The sequence below is a fragment of the Stegostoma tigrinum genome, chromosome 7 (genome assembly GCF_030684315.1).
Source record: "Stegostoma tigrinum isolate sSteTig4 chromosome 7, sSteTig4.hap1, whole genome shotgun sequence".
Classification (NCBI taxonomy): Eukaryota; Metazoa; Chordata; class Chondrichthyes; order Orectolobiformes; family Stegostomatidae; genus Stegostoma; species Stegostoma tigrinum.
The window spans coordinates 97,600,318-97,627,871 of record NC_081360.1 but is presented as its reverse complement, the minus strand read 5'-3'; the positions used below and the strand labels follow the sequence as shown (position 1 = coordinate 97,627,871).

General features: G+C 44.5%; 1 protein-coding gene across 7 annotated transcripts in view; it reads left to right on the top strand.

Annotated features, from left to right (window-relative positions):
• The window catches only part of adcy5 (adenylate cyclase 5), a 405,848-nt gene that overhangs the window by 166,533 nt on the left and 211,761 nt on the right, over nucleotides 1-27,554 (top strand). For all 7 annotated transcript variants that reach the window (XM_059647537.1, XM_059647542.1, XM_059647541.1 and 4 more), the window contains one exon: nucleotides 24,282-24,431. In XM_059647537.1, coding sequence (XP_059503520.1) covers nucleotides 24,282-24,431 — 150 coding nt within the window. The remainder of the gene's footprint in view (nucleotides 1-24,281; nucleotides 24,432-27,554) is intronic.

Sequence of the window (27,554 nt, the reverse complement as noted above, 5' to 3'; positions counted from 1 at the left end):
TGACACCTTGAATTCTGTGAATGAACTACATAAAAAGCTTTTTGAGATAATCGGAACTGCAGATGCTGGAGAATCTGAGATAACAAGCTGTAGAGCTGGATGAACACAGCAGGCCAAGCAGCGTCAGAAGAACAGGAAGGCTGACATTTTGGGCCTAGACCCTTCTTCAGAAAACCTTTTTCACCAGCTCTACACCTTGTTATCTTAAATAAAAAGCTGCTTATTTTTGCATCATTGAACATGAGCTGTGCTGAAAAGAGGGACATGTTGCCAAAACATTTTTTCTTACACTCATCAAAGCAAATGCAACAAGGAAAAAGGGAAAAATAGATTTCACTATGGATTTGTTTGGTCAAATGATCAATCGCTCTGCTGTAAGTATTGAAATTACTTTGCAGTGGAATTGAACTTGCTCCCCGTAATTTGATTTGTACAAATTACATAAGTAGTTGGATCAATGCAGATAAAATTTACAATCCATTTAATCAAATACAGCTTACCCCATTTGTACGTCAGCCTGAAAGTCCAGAGACACAGCAGAACAATGTAAAGTAATTTGAGAAGTACCCATTGCTGTCACATCCATATGAATCAGGAACAGTAGGATGTCATTCAATAAGATCACAGTTGATCTAACCTTAACCTCCAATCTGCATTCTTGCATATCCCAGATAACCTTTCACCTCCTTATTTAACAGGAATTTACACACTTCTGTCTTAAAATATTCAAGGACTCAGCTCCGAGGAACTCAGGAAAAGACTTCCAAAGATCAGGAAAAGACTTCCAAAGAGTCTTTGCCTTGTGTCAGGTGGCTTGGCTTGTAGCACACTCTGAGGTAAGGGTTAGTCGGTTCATCCCACTCCTAGGCTGATGCTTGATGTAGTATTGAACAAACGCTGACCTGTCCTAGTTAACTGTCTTTTGAGTGAAATGTTACATAGAGTTCTCACATTTTTTTTCATCAGTCATTAAAAACAGTTAATCTATAATTGCGAATAGGATTTTAAAAATATGTTTTATTGAGATCTATCTCTGGAGTAAACCATTTTCAAAATATAATACAGAGGTATCAAGTTATCAAGTGGGGGTGGCACGGTGTCTCAGTGGCTAGCACTGCAGCCTCACAGCACCAGGGACCCAGGTTTGATTCCAACCTCTGGCAACTGTCTGTGTGGAGTTTGCACATTGTCTGCTTGGAATTCCTCCAGGTGCTCCGCTTTCCTCCCACAGTCCCAAGATATGCAGGCTAAGTGGATCGACCATGCTAAATTGCCCATAGTGTTCAGGGGTGTGTGGGTTATAGGGGGATGGGTCTGGGTGGGATGCTTCAAGGGACAGTGTGGACTTGTTGGGCCAAAGGGCCTGTTTCCACTCTGTAGGGAATCTAATCTAATCTTACCCAAGAGCCTGGGCCTGTAGATTGTTAAAGTGCAAAGATGGCCTTCAGTAGAGTGATGTGCTTTCCTGTAGAATGTGGGAGATTATGGAGAATTTCCATGTTACTGATGATTATATTTGCAGGAAGTGTGTTGGTTGTGAATCCTAGCAGATTGCATGGATAGGTTAAAGCGGCAGTTAGAGGCAATGAGGAATGAGGGTGTGATGAATGGCAATTTCAGGAAGGTAGAAAAACCACAGATACAGTCAGATAGATGGGTTACCTGTAGGAAAGGTAGGAGGGGTAGGCAGGTGGCGCAGGAGTCTCCTGTGGCTATCCCCATCTCAAACAAATGTGCTGTTTCGGAAAATAAAGAGTGTGATGGACTTTCAGGGGAATATAGCACTGACAGCTAAGTTTCTGAGACAGGCTGTACTGTAATGAGGGCTACGCACGGTTCCAAGAGATAGACTGTGATAGGGAACTCTCTAGTCAGAGACATTTCTGCAGCCAGCAACAAGATGTCAGAATGGCATATTGCCTGCCGAGAGCCAGGGTCAAGGATGTCTCAGACGGGTTGCAGAATATTCTCAAGCAGGAGAAGGACCAGTAGGAGGTCATTGTTCTGGGGAGAAAATGTAGGAAGTTAGGCAGGAGGTTAAAATGTAGGTCCCCAAGGGTAGTAATATCTGGATTATTCCTGGTGCCACATGCTAGTGAGATTGGAAAGGGAGGATAGAGCAGATAAATGCATAGCTGAAGATCTAGTACACATTTATACACATTTTTGGATCATTAGAATCTCTTCTGGGGTAGAGATGGCCTGTATAAGAAGGACTGGTTGCGCCTGAATTGGAAGGGGGCTAATATAGAACATGGAACACTACAGCGCAGTACAGGTCCTTCGGCCCTCGATGTTGCGCCGACCTGTGAAACCAACCTGAAGCCCACCTAACCTCCACCATTCCATTATTATCCATATGTTTATCCAACTTGGCGAGTCTACTAGTCTTACAGGCAGGGCATTCCACACCCTTACTACTCTCTGAGTAAAGAATCTACCTCTGATATCTGTCCTATATCTATCACCCCTCAATTTAAAGCTATGTCCGTTTATGCTAGCCATCACCATCCGAGGAAAAAGGCTCTCATTGTCCACCCTATCTAACCCTCTGATCATCTTGTATGTCTCTATTAGGTCACCTCTTAACCTCAACAGCCTCAAGTTCCTCAGCCTTTCCTCATAACACCTTCCCTCCATACCAGGCAACATCCTGCTAAATCTCCTCTGCACCCTTTCCAATGCTTCCACATCCTTTCTATAATGCAGCGACCAGAACTGTACGCAATACTCCAAGTGCGGCTGCACCAGAGTTTTGTACAGCTGCAACATGACCTCATGGCTCCGAAACTCAATCCCTCTACCAATAAAACCTAACACACCGTATGCCTTCTTAACAACCCTATCAACCTGGGTGGCAACTTTCAGGGATCTAGTTACATGGGCAATGAGATCTCCCTGCTCATCTGCACTACCAAGAATCTTACCGTTAGCCCAGTACTAGCCCGTATACTGGCTGGGAGATTTGCTGGAGTCACCTGGGAGGATTTAAACTAGTAATGAGGTGGAGGTGGGATCCAGTGAGATCAGGGAACTGTCTGAGGCTGGTGCATTTGGGAAAAGGAGCAGGTCAAATAGTCAAGGCAGGCAGGAACAAAGCAGAGAATGAGGTAATACTGATGAATTAAACTGCATTTATTTCAATGCAAGAGGCCTGACAGATAAGGCAGATGCATTCAGAGCATAGTTGACAACGTGGGACTAGAATATCATAGCTATTACAGAGACATGACTGAGGGATGGAAAGGACTGCAGCTTAATGTTCCAGGGTATAGATGCTATAGGAAGGATAAAAAGGAGGGCACGAGAGGAAGGATTTAACATTACACCTGTACTTAGGCAGAAATGAGAAAGAGATGATCACCTTATTGAGATTGTACAAAAGACCCTCCCCCCACCAATTGTCAGCCAGAAATTAAGAAGCAAATTTGTAAGGAGAACTCAGTTATGTGTAAGAATAATAGGATGGTGGTGGAAGGAGATTTTAACCAAACATAGATAATAAGGTGTAGAGTTGGATGAACACAGCAGGCCAAGCAGCATCAGAGGAGGAGGGAAGCTGACGTTTCGCGCCTAGACCTTTCTTCAGAAAAATGATGCTGCTTGGCTTGCTGTGTTCATCCAGCTCTACACTTTGTTATCTCAGCTTTTCCAGCATCTGCATTTCCTCCTATCTCTTAAGCAATCGGATTGGGGGACTGCCGTAGTGTTAAGGGATTGAATGGAGAGGAATTTGCTATGTGTGTACTGAAGGAGCAAAACCTGACCTATTGTTCGAAAATAAGGCAGGGCAAGTGACTGAGGAATCAGTGGAGGATCACTATGGGGCAAGGAATCATAATTCTGTTAGTTTTAAAATAGTTTTGGAGAGGGATAGACCAGAGTTCTAAATTGAAGGAAGGCCAATTTTGACGGTATTTGGCAAGAACTTTCAAAAGTTGGTTGGGGGCAGATATTTTCAGGTAAAGGGATGGCTTGAAATTGTGAAGCCATCAAAAATGAGATAAGCAAGAGTCCAGGAACTGTATGTCCTTGTTAGGGTGAAGGACAAGGCAGGTAGATATTGGGCATGCTGAATGACTAGAGAAATTGAGGTTTGGGTCAAGAAGTAGAAGGAAGCAATATTCAGGTGTAGATAGCAGGGATTGAGTGAATCCTTAGAGGAGTATAAGGGCAGTAGGTGTACACTGAAGAGGGGAGTCAGGATGGCAAAAAGGCGACATGAGACAGCTTTAGCAAATAAGTGTTAAGGAGAATCCAGAGGGTTTCTGTAAGTACATTAAGGACTAAAGGTCTAGGGAGAGATTAGTGCCCCATAAAGATCAGTAAGGCTGCCGATACGTGGTACCACAGGAGATGGGTAAGATACGAAACGAATATCAGTGTTTGCTGTGTAGAGGGATATGGAAGCTAGAGAACTTGGGGAAATAAATAGTGATATCTTGAAAAGTGTCCATATTACAGAGAAGGAGGTGCTGGACGTCTTAAAATGCAAAAAGGTGGATCCACCCCCCAGACTGGATCAGGTGTACCTTAGAACTTTGTGGGAAGATGGGGAAGTGATTTCTGAGCCCCTTGCTGAGATATTTGTATCAATGATAGCCATGAGGGAGGTGATGGAAGATGTGGAGGTTGGCTAACGTAATGCCATTGTTTAAGAAAGGTAGTAAGGAAATGTGAGGGAACTATAGACCGGTGAATCCGACATCAGTGATACATAGAACATAGAACAACACAACACAGGAGCGTGTTCTTTGGCCCTCACTGTTGTGCTGAACATGATGCCAAATTTAAATAATCCCTTATGCATATTTTTTGTTCATATCCCTCCATTCCTTGCTTATTCACCTGCTTATCTAAAAGTCTCTTAAATGCTGCTCTGGTGGCCATGTTGTTGGAGGAGATTTTGAGGGACAGGATTTACATATATTTGGAAAGGCAAGGAGTGATTAGGTGTGGTCAACATGGATTTGTGCATGGGAAATCGTGTTTCATTAACTTAATTTAATTTTTTGAAGAAATGACAAAGGGGATTCATGAAGGCAGAGCGGTGGACGTTGTCTACATGGACGTAAGTCAGGCATTTGGTAGGGTTGTACATTATAGACTGACTAACAAGGTTAGATCACATGGAATTGGGGAAAACAAGCCATTTGAATACAAAATTAGTCAGAAGGTAGGTGACAAAGGATGGTGATGGAGGGTTGCTTGTCAGATTAGATCCCTGCAACCAGTGTTGTGCTGCAGGGATGAGTGCTGGGTCCACTCCTTTTTCCGTCTATATGAATTATTTGGATGTGAATACAGGAGGTACGGTTAGTAAATTTGCAGATGACACCAAAATTGGTGCTGTAGTGGACAGCGAGGAAGGTTACCTCGCTCAGATGAACCAATGACCCGATGAATGGCGGATGGACTTTAATTTAGACAAATGTGACGTGCTATATTTTGGAAGGGCAAATCAGGGCAGGACTTATACACTTACCTATAGGGTCCTGGGAAGTGTTGCCAAACAAAGGGACCTGGGAGTGCAGGTTCAAAGTTCTTTGGAACAGAAATTGCAGGTAGGCAGGGTGGTGAAGGTGTTTGGTGTGCTTGAAGATAGTAAGAACTGCCGATGCTGGAGTCAGAGATAACACAATGTGGAGCTGGAGGAGCACAGTAGGCCAGGCAGCATCACAGAAGCAGGAAAGTTGACATTTCAGATCAGGACCCTTCTTCAGAAATGGTGGGGGAGAAGGGAGCTCTGAAATAAGAACGAAGAACAAAGAAAATTACAGCACAAGAACAGGCCCTTCGGCCCTCCAAGTCTGTGCCGATCAAGATCCTCTGTCTAAACCTGTCATCTATTTTCTAAGGGTCTGTACCCCTTTGCTCCCTGCCCATCGTGTACCTGTCCAGATACACCTTAAAAGACACAATCGTGTCTGTGTCTACCACTTCCGCTGGCAACGCGTTCCAGGCACCCACCAGCCTCTGCGTAAAGAACTTACCACACTTATCTCCCATAAACTTTCCTCCTCTCACTTTGAACTCATGACCCCTAGTAATTGAGTCCCCCACTCTGGGTAAAAGATTCTTGCTATCCACCTTGTATATACCCTTCATAATTTTGTAGGCCTCAATTACGTCTCCCCTCAATCTCTGTCTTTCTAATGAAATATTCATAATCTATTCAACCTGTCTTCATAGCTAGTGCCCTCCATACCAGGCAACATCCTGGTGAACATCCTCTGCACCCTCTCCAAAGCATCCACATCCTTTTGGTAATGTGGCGACCAGAACTGTACGCAGTACTGTAAATGTGGCCAAACCAAAGTCTTATACAACTACAAAATGACCTGCCAACTCTTGTACTCAATGCCCTGTCCAATGAAGGAAAGCATGCTGTATGCCTTACTAAATAGAGAGAGGAGGGGTCGGGCTGGGGAAGGTAGGTGGGATGGTGGTAGGTAAGTTCAGGTAGGCAGTGGTGGAGATTGGTTAGTGAGGTGGGAGAGAAGGTGGACAGGCTGTGCCAGGGTAAGGAGGCGGGGATGAGAGGCGGAGCTTTCATGGGTTGAGGCCAGGGATGGGACAATTTTGAAACATGCAAAGTTAACATTGGGACCATTAGGTTATAGGCTCCCAAGGTGGAATATGAGGTCCTGCTCCTCCAGTTTGCAGGTGGTGTCATTGTGACTCTGGAGAAGGCCCAGGATGGACATATCGCCCAGGGAGTGGGAGGGGAGTTGAAATGGTTCACGACTGGAAAGTGTTGTTGCTTGTCATGAACAGAGCGCAGGTGCTCGACAAAGCGGTCTCCGGGCCTCTGCTTAGTCTCCCTGATGTAGAGGGGTCCACATCGGGAGCAGCAGATGCAATAGACCACTTTGACGTATGTGCAGGTGAATTTCTGTCTGATGTGAAAGGTTTGTTTGGTGCTTTGGATAGAGATGAGGGGAGAGGTATAGGGGCAGGTAGGGGCAGGTGTCACACTTCCTGCAGTTGCAGGGAAAAGTGCTGGGTGTGTTGGGGCTAGTGGGGAGTGTGGAGCGGATGAGGCAGTCATGGAGGGAACAATCCCTATAGAAGGCAGCTGGGTGTGGGGAGGAACGTTGTGGGGATGGATTGCAGGTGGCAGAAGTGGCAGAGAATGATATGTTGAATACAGAAGTTAGTGAGATGATATGTGAGGATGAGGGGGATTCTTATCTTTTGTTTTTGTTGGGGGGAGGTGATGTGAGGGCAGAGGTGCGGGACATACAAGAGGTGTGGTCGAGAGCATTTCTGACCACCAAAGGGAGACACTTGTGGTTCCTGAAATAAGACGACATCTGGGATGTTGGGAAGTGGAACACCCCATTTTGGGACCAGACATGGCAGAGGCAGAGGAATTGGGAGTATGGGATCACATTCTTGCAGGAAGGTGGGTGAGACGAGGTGTAGTCCGGGTAGCTGTGGGAGTCGGTGGGCTTGAAATAGATGTCGGTTTCAAGGCGGTCACCCAGAGATGGAGACAGAGAGGTCCAGGAAGGAGAGAGAGATCCTGACCTGAAATGTCAACTTTCCTGCTCGTTTGGTGTGCTTACCTTTCCTGGTCAGTGCATTGAGTATAGGAGTTGCGAGGTCATGTTGTAGCTGTACAGGACGTTGGTTAGGCCACTCTTGGAATACTGTGCTCAATTCTGGTCTCTTTGTGATAGAAAGGATGTTGTTAAACTTGAAAGGAACCAGAAAAGGATTTTGGCAGGGATGGGGGTTTGAGCTATCGGACGAGGCTATATAGGCTGGGGTTGTTTTCCCTGGAGTGTCGAAGTTTGAGGGGTGAGCTTATAAAAGTTTATAAAATCATGAGGCGCGTGGATATTATGAATAGCTAAAAACTTTTACCCAGGACTGGGGATCCAAAAGTAGAGGGCATAAGTTTAAGGTGAGGGAAAAAAATTGAAATTGACCTAAGGGGCAGTTTTTCATGCAGAGGGTGGTGTGTCCATGGAATGAACTGCCAGAGGAAGTGGTGGAGGCTGGTACAAATATAACATTTAAAAGACATCTGGAGGGGTCTATGAAAAAGATGGGTTTGGAGAGATATGGGACAAATGTTGGCAAATGGGAAGAGATTAATTTTGGATATCTAATTGGCACAGATGAGTTGGACTGAAGGGTCTGTTTTGGTGCTGTACATCTCTATGACTCTGTGAATATCTGTTCATTATGTAATTACTAATTGTGATAGCTTGGTAAGTTAGCTTGTTTCCAAATAACAATAGTGATTGTGTTTCATGTGGACATACAAGTTAGGTAAAGGAGCAGTTGAGAAGTGTGAGGGAATACATTTTGGTTGGATAACATTGAAAGACAGTACAAAATAGGAACAACAATTCTGAAGAGGGGTAAGTGCAAAGGGACCTGGGCAAATATCAGTATGATTGAAGATGTCAGGATGGCTGGACAGCAGCGAATAAAGCAGACAGTATCCCTGACTTTATTAATAGGGGTGTGATAATGGAAACTGCGGATGCTGGAGAATCCAAGATAACAAAGTGTGGAGCTGGATGAACACAGCAGGTCAAGCAGCATTTTGGGAGCACAAAAGCTGACGTTTCGGGCCTAGACCCTTCATCAGAGAGGGGGATGGGGAGAGGGAACTGGAATAAATAGGGAGAGAGGGAGAGGTGGACTGAAGATGGAGAGAAAAGAAGATAGGTAGGAGAGTATAGGTGAGGAGGTAGGGAGGGGATAAGTCAGTCCAGGGAAGATGGACAGGTCAAGGAGGCGCGATGAGGTGGTAGGTAGGAAATGGAGGTGCGGCTTGAGGTGGGAGGAAGGGATGGGTGAGAGGAAGAACAGGTTAGGGAAGCAGAGACAGACTGGGCTGGTTTTGGGATGCAGTGGGGGAAGGGGACGAGCTGGGCTGGTTTTGGGATGCAGTGGGGGAAGGGTAGATTTTGAAGCTTGTGAAGTCCACATTGATACCATTGGGCTGCAGGGTTCCCAAGCGGAATATGAGATGCTGTTCCTGCAACCTTCGGGTGGCATCATTGTAGCACTGCAGGAGGCCCATGATGGACATGTCGTCTGAGGAATGGGAGGGGGAGTTGAAATGTTTTGCGACTGGGAGGTGCAGTTGTTTACTGCGAACCGAGCGGAGGTGTTCTGCAAAGCGGTCCCCAAGCCTCCGCTTGGTTTCCCCAATGTAGAGGAAGCCACACTGGGTGCAATGGATACAATATACCACATTGGCAGATGTGCAGGTGAACATCTGCTTGATATGTAAGGTCATCTTGGGGCCTGGGATAGGGGTGAGGGAGGAGGTGTGGGAGCAGGTGTAGCACTTCCTGCGGTTGCAGGGGAAGATGCTGGGTGTGGTGGGATTGGAGGGGAGTGTGAAGCGGACAAGGGAGTCTCGGAGAGAGTGGTCTCTCCGGAAAGCAGACAAGGGTGGGGATGGAAAAATGTCTTGGGTGGTGGGGTCAGATTGTAGATGGCGGAAGTGTCGGAGGATGATCCGTTGTATCCGGAGGTTGGTGGGGTGGTATGTGAGAACAAGTGGGATCCTCTGGGGGCAGATGTGGCGGGGACGGGGTGTGAGGGATGTGTTGTGGGAAATGCGGGAGAAGCGGTCAAGGGCGTTCTCCACCACTGCGGGGGGAAAGTTGCAGTCCTCCATCTCAGGCAACCAGCTAGAAACTGATGTCCATTTCATGCCCACTGACTCCCATAGCTACCTAGAACACACCTCCTCCCACCCACCCACCTGCAAAAATTCCATCCCCTATTCCCAATTCCTCCGCCTCCGCTGCATCTCTCCCAGGATGAGGCATTCTACTCCCGCACATCCCAGATGTCCACGTTCTTCAAGGACCGCAACCATTTCCACTCCCCCTCCCATTCCTCAGACGACATATCCATCATGGGCCTCCTGCAGTGCTACAATGATGCCACCCGAAGGTTGCAGGAACAGCAACTCATATTCCGCTTGGGAACCCTGCAGACCAATGGTATCAATGTGGACTGCACAAGCTTCAAAATCTCCCCTTCCCCCACTGCATCCCAAAACCAGCCCAGCTCATCCCCTCCCCCCGCTGCATCCCAAAACCAGTCCAACCTGTCTCTGCCTCCCTAACCTGTTCTTCCTCTCACCCATCCCTTCCTCCCACCTCAAGCCGCACCTCCATTTCCTACCTACCACCTCATCCCGCCTCCTTGACCTGTCCGTCTTCCCTGGACTGACCTATCCCCTCCCTACCCCCTCACCTATACTCTCCTCTTTACCTATCTTCTTTTCTCTCCATCTTCAGTCCGCCTCCCCCTCTCTCCCTATTTATTCCAGTTCCCTCTCCCCATCACCCTCTCTGATGAAGGGCCTAGGCCCGAAACGTCAGCTTTTGTGCTCCCGAGATGCTGCTGGGCCTGCTGTGTTCAAAAAGCTCCACACTTTGTTATCTTTAATTAATAGGGGCATTGTGTACAAGAGCAAGGAGGTGATGTTAAAATCTCGTATAAGACTCTCCTTTGACCTCAGCTGGAGTATTGTGTACAGTTCTAGACACCACATTATATAGGAAGGATGTGAACACATTGGAGAGAGTTCAGAAAAGATTTACAAGATTGATTCCAAGGTTGAGAAATTTCAGTTATGAGGATTTATTCTAAAGGTTGGACTGTTCATGGAGAGAAGAAGGCTAATAGAGGTTTTTGAAAGCACCAAGGGGCTATATCGAGTGGATATTTTTGCTTGTAAAAGGAAGTAGAATGAGAGAGTAAAGATTTAAAGTAATTTGCATAAAAAGCAAGGGCGATGTGAGTAAAATGCTTTACACACGCTGAGCAGGTATATTATGGAATCTAGTAGAGGCAAATATAACTGAGGGGCTCAAGAGGGCATTGGATGATTATTTGGATAGAAATAATGTGCAGTATGTGGGGGTAAAAGCAGGAGATTGGTACTCGGTAATGATGCTCATTTAAAGAGCTGCTGCTGACTCAACAGGCCAAACGTGGTCCATCAATGTTCATCTATTTCTGCACAGTAACTCTTCCATAATTCTGTAAGTTGGCCCCTCCTCCACCAGTAGGGTGGGTCATGGCTGATCTAATTGTGGCCTCAGTCTTGGCTGTCATCTACTGTTATATACATACTTGAGAATTACTTGGTTGGGAAGTGCTTTGGAATATCCTGACATCATGAAAAGCACTCCAGATATACTTTATGTTCTTTTGAAACCTCTCTGTTCTCCTCATATTTTACAATGCAAGGCTATTTGTTGTAGAGGTATTCACAAATTAACTAAGAAAATGTAATGAATAAACACTTAATAAAAATGACAGGCCTGGTGATGTGTTGCACTTGTAGAATGTGGGTACTGGAGGATGCTAGTGTGATGTTCAACAAATACATTTGTAGTAATTGTCAGGCATTCATGGGGCAGAATCAGGTCTCCCACAGAATTAATTGGTGTGCAGAGATATGGGGAAAAGGCAGGAGATTGACATTAAGTGATAGATCTGGTGCAAGCATGATGGGCCAAATGGCCTACTTCCATGTGGCAATAATTCTGTAATTCCTTGAACTTGACAACTGCCAGTCAGTCAACAGTTAGTACTTTCTCATTTATTGTCAATGGTACCAGGAATGGTGGCTCTTGCTGGCAATTTGGTGAAACTGGAACTCATTGCCATAGAAGGCTGTGTTCTGCTTGAGACAGAGATAACTAGTTCTTAAGTAGTAAGGGAGAAGGCAGGAGAATAGGATTCAGAAATGTATCCACCAATATCGAATGGCCTAATTCTGCTCCTGTATCTTACAGTCTTATGGAAACTCTCACTGAGAGAAAGCCATCTCTTAGTGGAGGAGAGGATGGGCAGGTCACGTGTCGTAGAGATGGGGGCCAGGCATGACAAATGCAGGTGGAAAATTTGCCCAGAAAGAGACCATTAAGCTCATTACATGTATGCTAGTTCTTTAATGAAATAACCAGTTAGCTGCACTCCCCCTTCTATCCCTATAACACTTCAACCTGTTATTAATCGAAAATCCATCTATCTCCTCCTTAATTTGATTCCAATACCCTGACTTCCTAATGAGACCAATTAACCTGATGTTTGGTTTTATTCCCATTGACCCATTCATTCAGTTTCCTGGTGGGTAGGGGCTTATTAACCTCCCCTCTGTGAAACTATAGGCCTCCCCATCCCATCTAATTTGTGCCAACCAGTACTCTTAAGTCCCAGTCAATGATTCAAACAGGGAGGTCACACACACCTCCTCTGTATTTTGCTTCCCAGAGAAAATATAATGAATTTGCCGGATGCTCCTCCACCACATGTGGACCCCCCTCCAAGAAAAGGGAGTTTTTGTTTTCATATTATTTTGTAATGTTGGTTCAGCCCCACTAGTTAAGGGCGTACAATAGTTCTCCCTGTGAGGCATGCCTTTAAATCACAGGCATTGTGACTGGGGCTCAATTTTTTTTCTAATTAACGCAGCAGGCTGCAATGATTTCATTAAGCAGACAGCTCCAGTTGTGGCTCCGGCGAGGAAATTGCTAAATTAATGACTTTTTTTTCCTCACTTCCCATCATGGGTTTGAAAACTAACTGTCATAGCACAGTAACAACAGAACTTAGTGCCTGAAACCAGCACCTCAGCTAAATCAGATTAAAGCAGCAGCAGATTTAAGAAATTCCCTATCAAATCTTAAATATGGGTTTGAAAACCGACCTTACTAGCACACTCCAAGCTGAAAAACATAATTACAACGCAATCACAGTTGCCAAATGGCACATTCAGTCCAAATTTGACGCTGGGTTTTAGATATTTTGTAATCAACCCGCTCAGATGTGTTACTATGTACCTCAGGAGCAGGTGAAACTTGAACCTGGGACTCCTGGCTCAGAAGTAGGGACACTACTACTGTGCGAGAGAACCCTCAGTGTTGGGGTATTTACTGCATATGGGCCTCCACTCACCCTAATTCATTTTGCCCAATCCTTTCTCATTTATGCTTATCCAGCTTCTATAAATGAAAATAATTCAAAGTATGGCACAGAGGGAGGCCATTTGGCCTGTGACACCTCTGCTTAGATTTTCTTGGCTGCTCTTGAGTGAGGTTCATTGCAATAAGGAGCACGGGGAGGAATTTCGGAAGAGTTTCCCACTTCTAATCATAATAGAACCTAGAGGGGAGCAGATGTGTGCATGTGATGAATGAAGGAAGATTCTGGGCTCAGTGACGCTACCCACAAGGCTAAATAGTCCACAGTTGATGCCATCTCGATTCACACAGGCAGTCAGTTTTTTTGTTAAACTTATTCAAGCACAATCAACCCCTTCAGGAGACTGAGAGAACCATACAGGGACTTCACTTTGCCTGTTTAATTCTCCCAAACAACTCTGCAATACTCCTAGGATGATCCATTGTATTCCCTTAGAGACAACATTTCTTGGAAGGAGAGACACAGCAAGCAGCATCAGTTTGTCCACATTATAATATAAATTAAGATAATGTTCCTCATGGCATTTGGGACTTGATAAACTTACTCAAAGTTGGAACAGACTTCTGTAAATCTCCGATAAAAGAGGCCAGTGTGCTCATTTTCATGACTCATTTAGTCAACCGCACAGCAAGTGAAATGCAATTGTGAAAAAAGATACACTAAGACTTCACATGAAATTCATTTGGAGCCTAAATGATGTTGCACTTGGCGAAGTTCCAAGGGCATTAGTGACTAATTTCTGGGAATGCTAGGTAGAGGATGACTGAACCTGTGCTGTAACACATGGTGAACGTACAGCTAATGTTATGAGCACAGGAGCCAAACTTCAGGGAGTCTGTCTATGTCTTCCCAACTCCCCAAATGTATTACACACTACAGCATAATCACATTTGACCAAAACATAGCAATTTGCCTTTCCTCCACTTGACTTTCTTACTGTTGGTGTTGGGGCATGCATTGGGAGATGTGGATTTTAAGTCTCTCTCTCCTGCTTAACGATGGTTTGAGTTGTGAGCTAGAATGCACAATGTGAAAGCTTTTGAATATGTTAATGGATCTTTCTGAAGTTGGTCATGATGAGTGAAAGGTTGCATTGTTGTTTAATGATAAAAGTCGTGGAATCATAGGTCTACAGCACAGAAAAAGATGTTTCAGCCCATCAAGTCTGTGCTGGTCAAAAGCAAGCATCTAACTATTCTAATTGCATTTTCCAACACTAAACTCATAACCTTGTATGTCCTGGCCATCTTGTCACGTCTGTTGCGCCTATTTTTGTAAACTACTATGTGTGTTATGCTTTTCAGTACCTATGTATGCAGACTTTTCATTTAATGTGCAAAATGTATATAGAATTTGTATTTGTGCATGCTGTGCATTTAAATGGTGTGTGTATCTATGTTTGTGCATAATTATGTCTGAGATTATGTGTGTACATGCAAACGCAAAATGTTTATGAGGTCCTGAGGAGATCTGAAACAGGTGCCTCTAAAATCCATTTGAGTAAAGCTATGTGACAGCGTGGCCTATTTACAATCTATGTGACATTGATTATCTACCTGAACAAATTTCAACTGCCCTCTGGTGTCAGTAATAAATAACGTCTAGGTAGAAAACTGTTTACCTCCAATTTTGTTGGTACCAAAACCAAACTGACCATCATAAATAAATATGGTCTCCAGTTTGCGGATGGCTGCAGTGTCATTTTCCACTCTGCACCAGTTTGGCTGATAGTAATACTAAAAAAGTCAGATTCCATTCAAATATACAAATTGGGAGCAGAAGTAGGCGATTTGAACCTTTAACCTGCTCTATCATTGATTAGGTTTATGGCTGATCTGTTTGTGTTTCAAATTCCACATTTCCATCTATTCCTGATGACGCTTGATTTCACCGCCTTCTAAGTCAGAGAGTTTCAAAGCTGCACAATTCTCTGCGAGACAAAAAATTACTCAGCTTGGTATTAAAAGGACAAAGCCTACTTTTAAAACACTGTCCCCAAGTTCTGTACTTGCCCAAAGAGCAAACAATTTTACCACCTCCATCTTGTCAAAACCACTCCGGATCTAATAAATTTCAATCAAATCACCTTAGCTCTTCTAAACTCCCGCCCAATCTAACCTATTTTTGAACAGGTTGTTGTTCATTCCAACTATCAATTTAGTAAACCTCCTCTGAACTAACTTCAAAATATTTCCATCCTTAAATAAGGAGACCAAACTTGCTGACTGAGTTGTGGTTTCATCGATGACCTGAATAACTTAATCTCAATATTCTGTGTTCAATTCCTTATACACAGAAGGATAGCATTCCATTAGCATTCTTAGTCTCTCGGGGTACCTTGCATACTAACTTTTTGCTACTCATGCACTAAAACACCTAGATCTGTCCGCACCTCAGAATTCTGTAATCATTTACCATTTAAATAATACTGTTATTTTGTTCTTCCTGGCTTCCTGCCAAAGTGAACATCTTCACGTTTTTCCATGTTCACTTCATTTGCCAGACTTTTGCCCACCCATTTAACCTATCTACTTCAGTTTTCATCCTTGTTATGTCTTTTTCACAACATACTTTCCTACCAGCTTTGTATCAACTGCAAATTTAGCTGCCATCTTTCACCTAAGTTCTTGATATAAATTGTAATAAGTTGAGATCCCTGCACAGACGTCTGCAGGCCCTACTTGTCACATTGGGTCAAATTGAAAAAGATCCATCTGTGCATTCAGTCTGATTTCTGCTGGACCATTTTCTAATCATGCTGGTGTGTTATTCCCAATACTATGATCTCTTGTTTTGCAGTAACCTTTTATGTGGTATCTTGCAGGTAGTCCCATTGTGGCCTCTTCTTTCCTCTGTACTCTGACTCCCTTCTCTGTCAAGAATCTGCCTAACTCTTCCTTTAAAATGTTCAAGGGCCCTGCCTCCGTTTCTGTTTTAAAGAAAAAAGAATCACAGATTCATGACCCTCTGAAAGCAAAGCATTCTGCTCATCTTGGCTGAAATGAGTAACCCATTATTTTTAATCCTAGTCTGAGTCTGTCCAACACAGGGAACCTTCCTTTCAAAAACCACTCAATCAAGGTAGAAATATATGTTTATCATGAGAGAAAAATGTTATTGAAGTTTTTTTGCCTTTCATTCATCAGGACAATCTCAAAAAAAACCAATATGAGGGAAAACCTTGGGTTCCTCATTTACTTCTGAATTCTTGTGAATTGTCTGATGAGTGCAAGACAAAACGGTTTGACAATATCCATCTTTTATTCAGCAGTACTCAAGTTCTGTATTACAAAATGCAGTTTCCTTGGTGATTGCTTTGGTAGTTGGCATAGTACTGAGCCGTTGCAGAATTGAACAATGCCAGATTTGTTGCCAAGTTGTGTTGCATTACCTAATTTCACCTGGGTTACTACAGATGGTTTCTGTACACCCAGACCAGAGAGCAAAATAACATCTGCGAGGAAATATGCTTTGGCTTTACTGACCATCGATTCCAACTGAAAGTACTGGGGCATATAAATGACAAAGAACCAGTGATGTGACTACACCAGTTTCAAAATCTCCCCTTCCCCTACTGCATCCCTAAACCAGCCCAGTTCGTCCCCTCCCCCCACTGCGCCACACAACCAGCCCAGCTCTTCCCCCCCACCCACTGCATCCCAAAACCAGTCCAACCTGTCTCTGCCTCCCTAACCGGTTCTTCCTCTCACCCATCCCTTCCTCCCACCCCAAGCCGCACCCCCATCTACCTACTAACCTCATCCCACCTCCTTGACCTGTCCGTCTTCCCTGGACTGACCTATCCCCTCCCTACCTCCCCACCTATACTTTCTCCACCTATCTTCTTTACTCTCCATCTTCGGTCCGCCTCCCCCTCTCTCCCTATTTATTCCAGTTCCCTCTCCCCATCCCCCTCTCTGATGAAGGGCCTAGGCCCGAAACGTCAGCTTTTGTGCTCCTGAGATGCTGCTTGGCCTGCTGTGTTCATCCAGCCTCACATTTTATTATCTTGGAATTCTCCAGCATCTGCAGTTCCCATTATCTCTGATTATATCTGAAATGTTAACTCTGTTTCATCTTTTCATAGAAGCTGCCAGATCTACAGAGTATTTCTTGCTTTTATTAAAGATACTTCTAATCATGAGTCTGAAACACTATTTTAATTACATAACACTGCATTGATCTACCTTTCAGCTGAGACTTAGTGGACAATATGGAGACATCAAATCTTGAAATTAAGAAGTGATAATGCTCCAAGGAAACTGATGAGTAGAAGGCTGTGTGTATCCTTAAGTTGTGATTCTTGCCAGAGGTTTGTGTTTGTGTTCAGACATTTTCTTGTATAATGTTAATAATTTGGATTTTACCTGAGCTAACTTTTTTATTAACAGTATTTCCACCGTGTTAATGCTCACCTTTCTCTCCTATGATATTTTAGTAGCAGGAATGGTGAGTGAATATTGTATTATGATGGTCCTAAGATCATTTCATGCTGTAACTAGACACTGGTAAGTTGAAGATACACTTCTGTTTAAAGGGAACATGAGGTTTGAGTTGCCATTAGATACCAAAGCCTGGAAATAGTGATTTTGAACTGTGCTCTTTTGGGCTGAGGCTATCTGTGTAATCTTAAATTGACTGAACATAGATTTCCTGAGTTTGCAATTTTTGAAAAATTATTCACTTGTGGGATGTGGGAAATGCAGGCTGGCCGTTTCGAGTTGCCCTTGAGCGGATGGTGGTGAGCTGCCTTCTTGAACAGGTGCAGTCCACCTGGTGGGGGTTGACCCACAATTAGGGAGGGAATTATGAAGATTGAAGAAAGCTGAAGATTGTTGAAAAGATTGAGGACAGTAAGGGAAAAAACGAAGCTTGCAGATACAGTTAATATGTATTTGCATTGCTAATGATTGCCCAAGGGAGGATTGTGTCTTGACCATATGGTTGCTGTCATCTGCCTACAACAGTGCAATGTTAGCCCACTAGCGTCTCCTCCCACCCTTATTAGAACATGTCTGCCTCTGTACCTGACTTTTTCTTTCATAGTGCTCCTTAAAACCTATTTCTTTGGCCAGAGCTTTGGTCAGATTTTCCAGGATCTCTTTGTGTGTTGCTTGGATCTCAGATGTTGGTTGGCATTCACATCCATGAAGCATCTTTAGACTTTTTGACCATGTTAAACTTGCTATATTAAAACAAGTTGTTGTTGTATGTTAATAATGGACTTAGGAGGATGAACAGAACAGTTCTGAGGAACAGTCATCCCAGATTCAAAATGGTAACCCTGTGTCTGTCTCCGCAAATGCTGCCAGACCGGCTGCGTTTCTCCAGTATTCTCTCTATTAGAGCAGAATCGGACAGGTAGAGAAGAAGTGATCGAATAATTTAAATACTCGTGGCTCCCTGTATTTAAGAGGATTTGTGCAGTCACTGTCAGTTACACTCACTTCTTGTTACTGTGTGTTTCTCTGTAGGCAAATAGAATTTGTTCATACATTGCATCCTTTAAATTGAGGACAGTGTTACGAAGAACTGCCAATACCTGGCGCACTTCCCATGACAACACCTTGAGCATTAGAGTTTATATTCCTGGACACAGATTAATCACCTAACATTAACAGTTAATAGTTCCTGCTGCAATTCCTTGTTCCAACCAAATGTACCATTCACCAGTGCTGTATAAATTTCTGCTCCTTTTCTAAATTTAGTTTCTTGCATTGCAACCCTGATGAGTGAAGCTTAATTGCTTCAACTTCGTTTCTCATTATAACAATGTTTATATGTAACTCATATACTTTCATATTAAATTCACAGATTGATAACCTATTAGTCACTTGTCAGTATTGGTTTCCAGTGATTATGATATTATAAAGTGTTAACAAGAAAATAAGTGTGTTTGTTACTTATAACATTGAGTGTTTCATGCTACAGTCAGGAAGAGAGACTCTTCTAAATGGTTAGGTATTCTTCCCTTTACGTAGCTTTCCCCCAGCAGACCCAGCGGCCGCACTTGGAGTATTGTGCACAGTTCTGGTTGCCACATTATAGGTAGGATGTGAGGAAGCATTGGAAAGGGTGCAGAGGAGATTTACCAGGATGTTGCCTGGTATGGAGGGAAGGTCTTATGGGATTAAGGGTGGTTTATAGAATCATAGAATCCCTACAATGTGGAAACAGGCCCTTCAGCCCAACAAGTCCACACCGACCCTTGGAGCATCCCACCCAGACCCATCCCCCTATAACCCACAGACCCCTGAACGGAAGAAAACAAAGGGTGCTGGTTGATGGGAAATGTTCATCCTGGAGTTCAGTTACCAGTGGTATACCACAAGGATCTGTGTTGGGTCCACTGCTGTTTGTCATTTTTATAAATGACCTGGATGAGGGCGTAGAAGGATGGGTTGGCAAATTTGTGGATGACACTAAAGTCGGTAGAGTTGTAGATAGTACGGAAGAATGTTGCAGGTTATAGAGGACCATAGATAAGCTGCGGAGCTGGGCTGAGAGGTGGCAAATGGAATTTAATGTGGAAAAGTGTGAGGTGATTCACTTTGGAAGGAGTAACAGGGCTAATGGTAAGATTCTTGGTAGTGTGGACAAGCAGAGGGGTCTCCGTGTTCCTGTGCATAGATCCCTGAAAGTTGCCACCCAGGTTGATAGGGTTGTTAAGAAGGCGCACGGTGTGTTAGGTTTTATTGGTAGCGGGATTGAGTTTCGGAGCCATGAGATCATGTTGCGGCTGTACAAATCTCTGGTGCGGCCTCACTTGGAGTATTGCATACAGTTCTGGTCGCTGCATTATAGGAAGGTTTTGGAAGCGTTGGAAAGGGTGCAGAGGAGATTTAGCAGGATGTTGCCTGGTATGGAGGGATAGTCTTATGAGGAAAGGCTGAGGGACTTGAGACTGTTTTCGTTAGAGAGAAGAAGGTTAAGAGGTGACCTAATAGAGACAGACAGGATGATCAGAGGATTAGATAGGGTGGACAGTGAGAGCCTTTTTCCTCGGATGGTGATGGCTAGCATAAACGGACATAGCTTTAAATTGAGGGATGATAGATATAGGACAGATGTCAGAGGTAGATTCTTTACTCAGAGAGCAGTAAGGATGTGGAATGCCCTGCCTGCAACAGTAGTAGACACGCCAAGTTTAAGGGCATTTACATGTCCATTGGATAAATATATGGATGGTAATGGAATAGTGTAGGTTAGATGGGCTTCAGATTGGTTGCACAGGTCAGCGCAACATCGAGGGCCGAAGGGCCTGTACTGCATTGTAATGTTCTATGTTCTATGACTCTGATGAAGTTCATACCCTTTAACAACAGGTAAGGTAGTCTGTGGCACTTTTGGTCTCACAAATAAAAAGCTTAAGAGGTGCCAATGGAAAGGCTTCAGCCATCGTTGAAAAGACTTGGTTGGGAAAGTGAACCTCCACATATGAAATGAACAGGTTCCATCTTTATTATTGAACTGTAACTAGGGCAGCTTTGGAAACTGACTATACTTTGATGCTTTCGCGTCAGTTTTGCATCAAGTAAACAGGTTGGCTGCGAATTCACAATGAGAGAGCTTTCTACTCTTCTGTGAAGAGAGAAGAATGCAAGTGGCTGAAACTTGGGATCTTTTAGGAGACCATGGCAGGCTTTAGCTGTGAAATTCTTTGAATAGTAAATGTTAGGAACACTTGAAGCATATAATGGGTTCCTCAATGAGAGGGGCCAATCCAGGAAAAGCTCTAATTACCCATTAGAGCAGCTATTCTGATCAGGATCTTCTGATGATATTCCTTGGTTCTATATTCAGATTGAGTTAGAAAGGAAGGAGTGAATGTCTGTATTGAACTTGTAAATGGATGGATAGATGTTTATTAGACAGTGGGTATTATAAGTCAATAGAAGTGTGTAGTTTTAATTGCCTGTTTTTTTTTGTTATTAGTCTGCCTCTGCTGTTTCATAATAATAAGGGTGCAATCTTTTTTTTGAGCACCTTTGTTTTGAGTTGGAGTTGCATTTGGAATTTTCTGATCGATTGATTATAAATTTGTGGATGATGGAACCATGGAGAAAATGATTTAAGTTACGTTCATACTGTTCCTTGATGGTTTCCAAGTACAGGAAGAGGCCAATCAGTCCCTCAAACCTCTACCGCCTTTCAACTTGATCTCTTGCCAAATACATGGCTACCCATTCAGGGAACTCCCATCAGAAATCCCCTAGAATTTAATGGAATTTCTATGGGAAATGCTACCTTTAGCAGGAGATTAATCCTGAAATGTCATCATAACAAAAAAAAATTATTTTTTTGATATCGTATTATTGACTTGAATTCCTCATTGTTGGTAATGGTGCACAAACACTCAATGCAAGCTTCTGTGAATTCACTCTGCAGTGACACACATTCAATTCTGCATGGTGAAAATGGATTTAATGATCATCTGAGTGTTACTTTCTGTTGTAATCGAAGATGGTTTTAATGCACTATTGCTGACTAAGGCTTTGGGCTAAAACTGTTTTATTGTTTTTTTGCTGACTGGATGAAGAAATTGACTGGACCTATGCTGTAAAATGTATGGTGGAGCTGATTTTGCTCTTCATCATATATGTGTGAATACTGTAGAAGCTTCTGCCTCAGGGTGGTTCATTAGTGAAACTTGGTTAACCATAAAATTGCCGTCCCTTCCACTGTTGGCTTTGCATAAGTGCCATTCCTGTGTCTGTCTCACCATTAATGTCCATTGAATTGTGTAAACATAGAAACATTAATTAATGAGTAGGAAGAGTAGCAGTAGGCCATTTGGCCCTTCAAACCTTCGGCACCCTTTCATAAGATCATGGGTAATCTTCTACCTGTCCTGGTTTGTATGGGGTTAATATGAGCTAAACATACTGCAAATATTAAAAGGAAGTGTACCCTCCTTGATGGTATGATCATTGTTACTGACTATCAGTTAACCATCTGGTACAGAAAGTGTGGAGTCTCGCTCCATCACCTTACAAATCACTTTAGGTATTTTCTTTAGAAGTTACTCGCTTTTGATTTATTCCCCTTTTTTCTGTACATTCCTCTTCATTCAATTTTGATTTTTTTGATCTGAAACTGTATTGAATTCATCCCCTTTAATTCACTTTTCTTCCTCTATTTATTTCCCTTTCTCAAATCTCATTAATTGAATAGATACTATATTGGTTGCTCTAATTAGTCAAGTTTCAGATGTTGAAGTGTCATGTTCGGCTCATACTTTCAATAAACTCTAAGGCTGTGAGCTGATAGGTTCATGGACAGACTAATAAACTGGAGGTTTCATTAGTTTTTTTTAACTCACTGGTTCTTAGGATCTTGCAGTGCAGAATGAAAAGTTGGTTAATTTGTTTTTGATTCACAGAATCATAAAATTGTTACAGTGCTGAAGGAGGCGTTTTCAATCAGTTATTTCCCCCATCTGCTCCCCATAACTCTGTAGATGCTTTCTTTTCACGTGACATCTCAATCCCCTCTTGAATTGGGGATTGAATCTACCTCCGTCATACTCTTAGACAGCGAATTCCAGACCCAAACCTGTGTGTTAAAGTTTTGTTAAAGATTTTCCTCATGTCACTTTTGCTTCTTTAGCCAAGTACTTCAAATCTATAGCTGTTGTTCTTGATCCTTTTGTGAATGGGAAAAGTTCGTCCCCATCTACTTTGTTCAGGCCCTCACCAGCAAAACAGTCCTAACTACTTCAAACTATTTTCATAACTGAATCATAAAATCCTTACAGTGTTGGAGAACGCCATTTGGCCCATAGGTTCCACACGAACCCTCTAAAAAGCATGCTACCCAGACCCACCGTCCTAACATTACCCCTGTACCCTTTCATTACCCATGGCTGATTCACCTAGCCTGCACATCTCTGGACGCTGAACAATTTAGCATGGCCAGCCCATCTAACCTGCACATCTTTGGACCATGGGAGGAAACTGGAGCACCCAGTGGAAATGCACACAGACTTGGGGAGAATGTGCAAAACCCACATCAGACAGTCACCTGAGCGTGGAATCAAACCTGGGTTCCTGGCATTTTGGGGCAGCAGTGCTAACCACTCAGCCACTGTGTCACTGTGCCACTCTCAAGCTTCTTGCTCCTGGAACAATTCGCATGAATATATTTTCCATATTCTCAAATGCCCTCCCAAATTCACAGGATGTTGCTGTCAAGGCCACCATTTAATTCCACTAGAGATGGTATAGTGTTGGGTGCCTTCTTGAAATGCCACAATCTATGTCAATTGTAGTTTCATTACAACTGAGCAGTTTCCTAGCAATTTAAGAGGGCATTCCGGGCACATTGTCTTACCACTACACCGTCACCTCCCCATTTAAGTTTAAATTCCCCAGACTGCTGTGGTTGGGTTTGAACGCATAACTCTGGATTATTAGCTGAGTTCTTTGGGGTGATATTCTAGTAACATCACCATTATGCCCTCATTCCCTGCAACAGCAACATAATGCCCCATGAGGTATCAAAATTTGGATGACTGTTCCTTGAGTTGCATTCACAAAGATCAGTAAAAGTTGTTCTTTCTGCTAACCATTTATTGACCCATAAGACTGATCCACTTTGTTACCCAATTTGACCCTGAAAGATCTTCCAATCCTACACATCTCCAGTGCTGACAATGTCTAGTTGCATATCCATAACATCCCCGGTTTGCACCTTGCCACAAGCCCGTATCCAGTGACATAATTTGCTCCAGACTAGATTATTGCAATGGCTGTCTTCATATGTTGAATCTATATAAACATTTGTTTTAATCATTGCTGTCCTTATCGTAAAGCTTTGATTTAAAATTTTTATTCTTGCTTGTTGATAAACTTCTTTGTGAAGTGTTTTGAGAGATGTTTATTACATTAAGAGCACTGTAGAAATATGCATTGTTGTATTTGTGTGTGGGCATTGGGTTGCCAATATTAATCTCCGAGATGAATTCCCCATGACTACATACCTTATTGGCTACTCTGCTGAAGGTTCAAAATTGTAGAAGGCATATCAGACAGTTAACTGAATGTGTAATACTTGCGGGAGACAATGTAATCATGGATAGGGGGAAGGGTGATGTGTGAATAAAAACTGGAGGAGTAGAGAGGGAGAACAAAAATGAAACAACATTATCACATTACGAAAATAAATAAAAACAAATTTCAAAACGGTAAACGTTTATGTCAGCTGTTTGGCTGATCTACACAATTTTGGATGTGGTGGTCTTCATGCAATGAGTTATCAAGGTTGCCTGTCCTCAACCTGTCAAATCCTTTCCCTTCCAGCTCGTCTGCAATGTGATGATCTTCTCCTGTACCAACATTGTTGGGGTCTGCACGCACTACCCAGCAGAGGTGTCGCAGAGGCAGGCCTTTCAGGAAACTCGAGAATGTATCCAGGCAAGATTGCACTCCCAGAATGAAAACCAGCAGCAGGTAAGAGGTGGTTAGGGCATTGTGTTTGTGTGCAGATAATAATGACAACAATAACACCTTGAAACCTGCATTTGTATAGCACCTGTTATGACCACAGAGCATCCCAAAGCACCAGACAACCAATGAAGTACTTGTAGAAATGTATTAATGCAGGTCTACCTATAGTACATAGACTGCAGTAGTTCAACAGACAGCTCACCACTACCTCAAGGACAACTAGAGTCAGGGAATAAATGCTGGCCCAGCTCAAAGACACCCACTTCCCATAAGTGAATGAACAAAAACATAGTTGCCAGTTTGCTGCACTGTAAGCTCCCTCGAACAGGGACGTCATCATGTTGTTAACAAAGTGTGAAGCTGGATGGCACAGCAGGCCAAGCAGCATCCCAGGAGCACAAAAGCTGACGTTTTGGGCCTTGACCCTTCATCAGAGAGGGGGATGGGGAGAGGGTTCTGAAATAAGTAGGGAGAGAGGGGGAGGCGGACCGAAGATTTATAGAGGAGAAGATAGGTGGAGAGGAGAGTATAGGTGGGGAGGGGATAGGTCAGTCCAGGGAGGACGGACAGGTCAAGGAGGTGGGATGAGGTTGGTAGGTGGGAAATGGAGGTGCGGCTTGGGGTGGGAGGAAGGGATAGGTGAGAGGAAGAACAAGTTAGGGAGGCGGGGACGAGCTGGGCTGTTTTTGTGATGCAGTGGGGAGAGGGGACGAGATGGGCTGGTTTTGGGATGCAGTGGGGGAGGGGGAGATTTTGAAGCTTGTGAAGTCCACATTGATACCATTGGGCTGCAGGGTTCCCAAGCAGAATATGAGTTGCTGTTCCTGCAACCTCCGGGTGGCATCATTGTGGCACTGCAGGAGGCTCATGATGGACATGTCGTCTAAAGGATGGGAGGGGCAGTTAAAATGGTTCGCGACTGGGAGGTGCAGTTGTTTATTGCGAACCAAGTGGAGGTGTTCTGCAAAGTGGCCCCCAAACCTCTGCTTGGTTTCCCCAATGTAGAGGAAGCCACACTGGGTACAGTGGATACAGTATACTACATTGGCAGATGTGCAGGTGAACATCTGCTTAATGTGGAAAGTCATCTTGGGGTCTGGGATGGGGATGAGGGAGGAGGTGTGGGGGCCACTGTAGCACTTCCTGCAGTTGCAGGGGAAGGTGCCGGCTGTGGTGGGGTTGGAGGGGACTGTGGAGCGGACAAGGGAGTCTCAGAGAGAGTGGTCTCTCCGGAAGGCAGACAAGGGTGGGGATGGAAAAATATCTTGGGTGGTGGGGTCAGATTGTAGATTCTCTTAGGGTGGTTATTGTCGGGGCGGCATGTTTTTCGGGAGACACCGTCAAGGGCGGTCTCGACCACTGTAGGGGGGGGAGTTGCGGTCCTTGAAGAACGTGGACATCTGGGATGTGCGGGAGTGGAATGCCTCATCCTGGGAGCAGATGCGGCAGAGGCGAAGGAATTGGGAATAGGGGATGGAATTTTTGCAGGAGGGTGGGTGGGAGGAGGTGTATTCTAGGTAGAGTCGGTGGGCTTGAAGTGGACATCAGTTTCTAGATGGTTGCCTGAGATGGAGACAGAGAGGTCCAGAAAGGTGAGGGATGTGTTGGAGATGGCCAAGGTGAACTTGAGGTTGGGGTGGAAGGTGTTGGTGAAGTGGATGAACTGTTCGAGCTCCTCTTGGGGGCAAGAGGCGGCGCCGATACAGTCATCAATTTAATGGAGGAAGGGGTGGGGCTTGGGGTCAGTGTAGGTGTGGAAGGAGGACTGTTCCACGTAGCCTACAAAGAGGCAGGCATAGCTTGGGCCCATGCGGTTACCCATGGCCACCCCCTTTGTCTGTAGGAAGTGGGAGGAATCGAAAGAGAAGTTGTTGAGGGTGAAGATGAGTTCGGCTGAGCGGATGAGGGTGTCAGTGGAGGGGGACTAGTCGGGCCTGCTGGACAGGAAGAAGCGGAGGGCCTTAAGGCCATCTGCATGAGGAATGCAGGTGTATAGGGACTGGACGTCCATGGTGAAAGTGAGGTGTTGGGTGCCAGGGAATTGGTAGTTCTGAAGGAGGCGGAGGGCGTGGGTGGTGTCACGGATGTAGGTGGGGATGTCTCCATCTCAGGCAACCAGCTTGAAACTGATGTTCACTCAAGCCCACTGACTCACACAGCTACCTAGAATACACCTCCTCCCACCCACCCCCCTGCAAAAATTCCATCCCCTATTCCCAATTTTTTCGCCTCCACCGCATCTGCTCCCAGGATGAGGCATTCCACTCCCGCACATCCCAGATGTCCACGTTCTTCAAGGACTGCAGCTTCCCCCCCACAGTGGTCGAGAACGCCCTTGACCGTGTCTCCCACATTTCCCGCAACACAGCCCTCACACCTGCCCCCACCATAGCCGCCCTAAGAGAATCCCCCTCGTCCTCACATACCACCCCACCAACCTCCGGATACAACGCATCATCCTCCGACACCTCCGCCATCTACAATCCGACCCCACCACCCAAAACATTTTTCCATCCCCACCCTTGTCTGCCTTCTGGAGAGACCACTCTCTCCGAGACTCCCTTGTCCGCTCCACGCTCCCCTCCAACCCAACCAAACCCGACACCTTCCCCTGCAACCGCAGGAAGTGCTACATTTGCCCCCACACCTCCTCCCTCACCCCCATCCCAGGCGCCAAGATGACTTTCCATATTAAGCAGATGTTCACCTGCACATCTGCCAATGTAGTATACTGTATCCACTGTACCCAGTGTGGCTTCCTCTACATTGGGGAAACCAAGCAGAGGTTTGGGGACCGCTTTGCAGAACACCTCTGCTTGGTTCGCAATAAACAACTGCACCTCCCAGTCGCGAACCATTTTAACTGCCCCTCCCATCCTTTAGATGACATGTCCTTCATGAGCCTCCTGCAGTGCCACAATGATGCCACCCGAAGGTTGCAGGAACAGCAACTCATATGCCGTTTGGGAACCCTGCAGCCCAATGGTATCAATGTGGACTTCACAAGCTTCAAAATCTCCCCATCCCCCACCGCATCTCAAAAACCAGCCCAGCTCGTCCCCACCTCCCTAACCTGTTCTTTCTCTCACCTATCCCCTCCTCCCACCTCAAGCTGCACCTCCATTT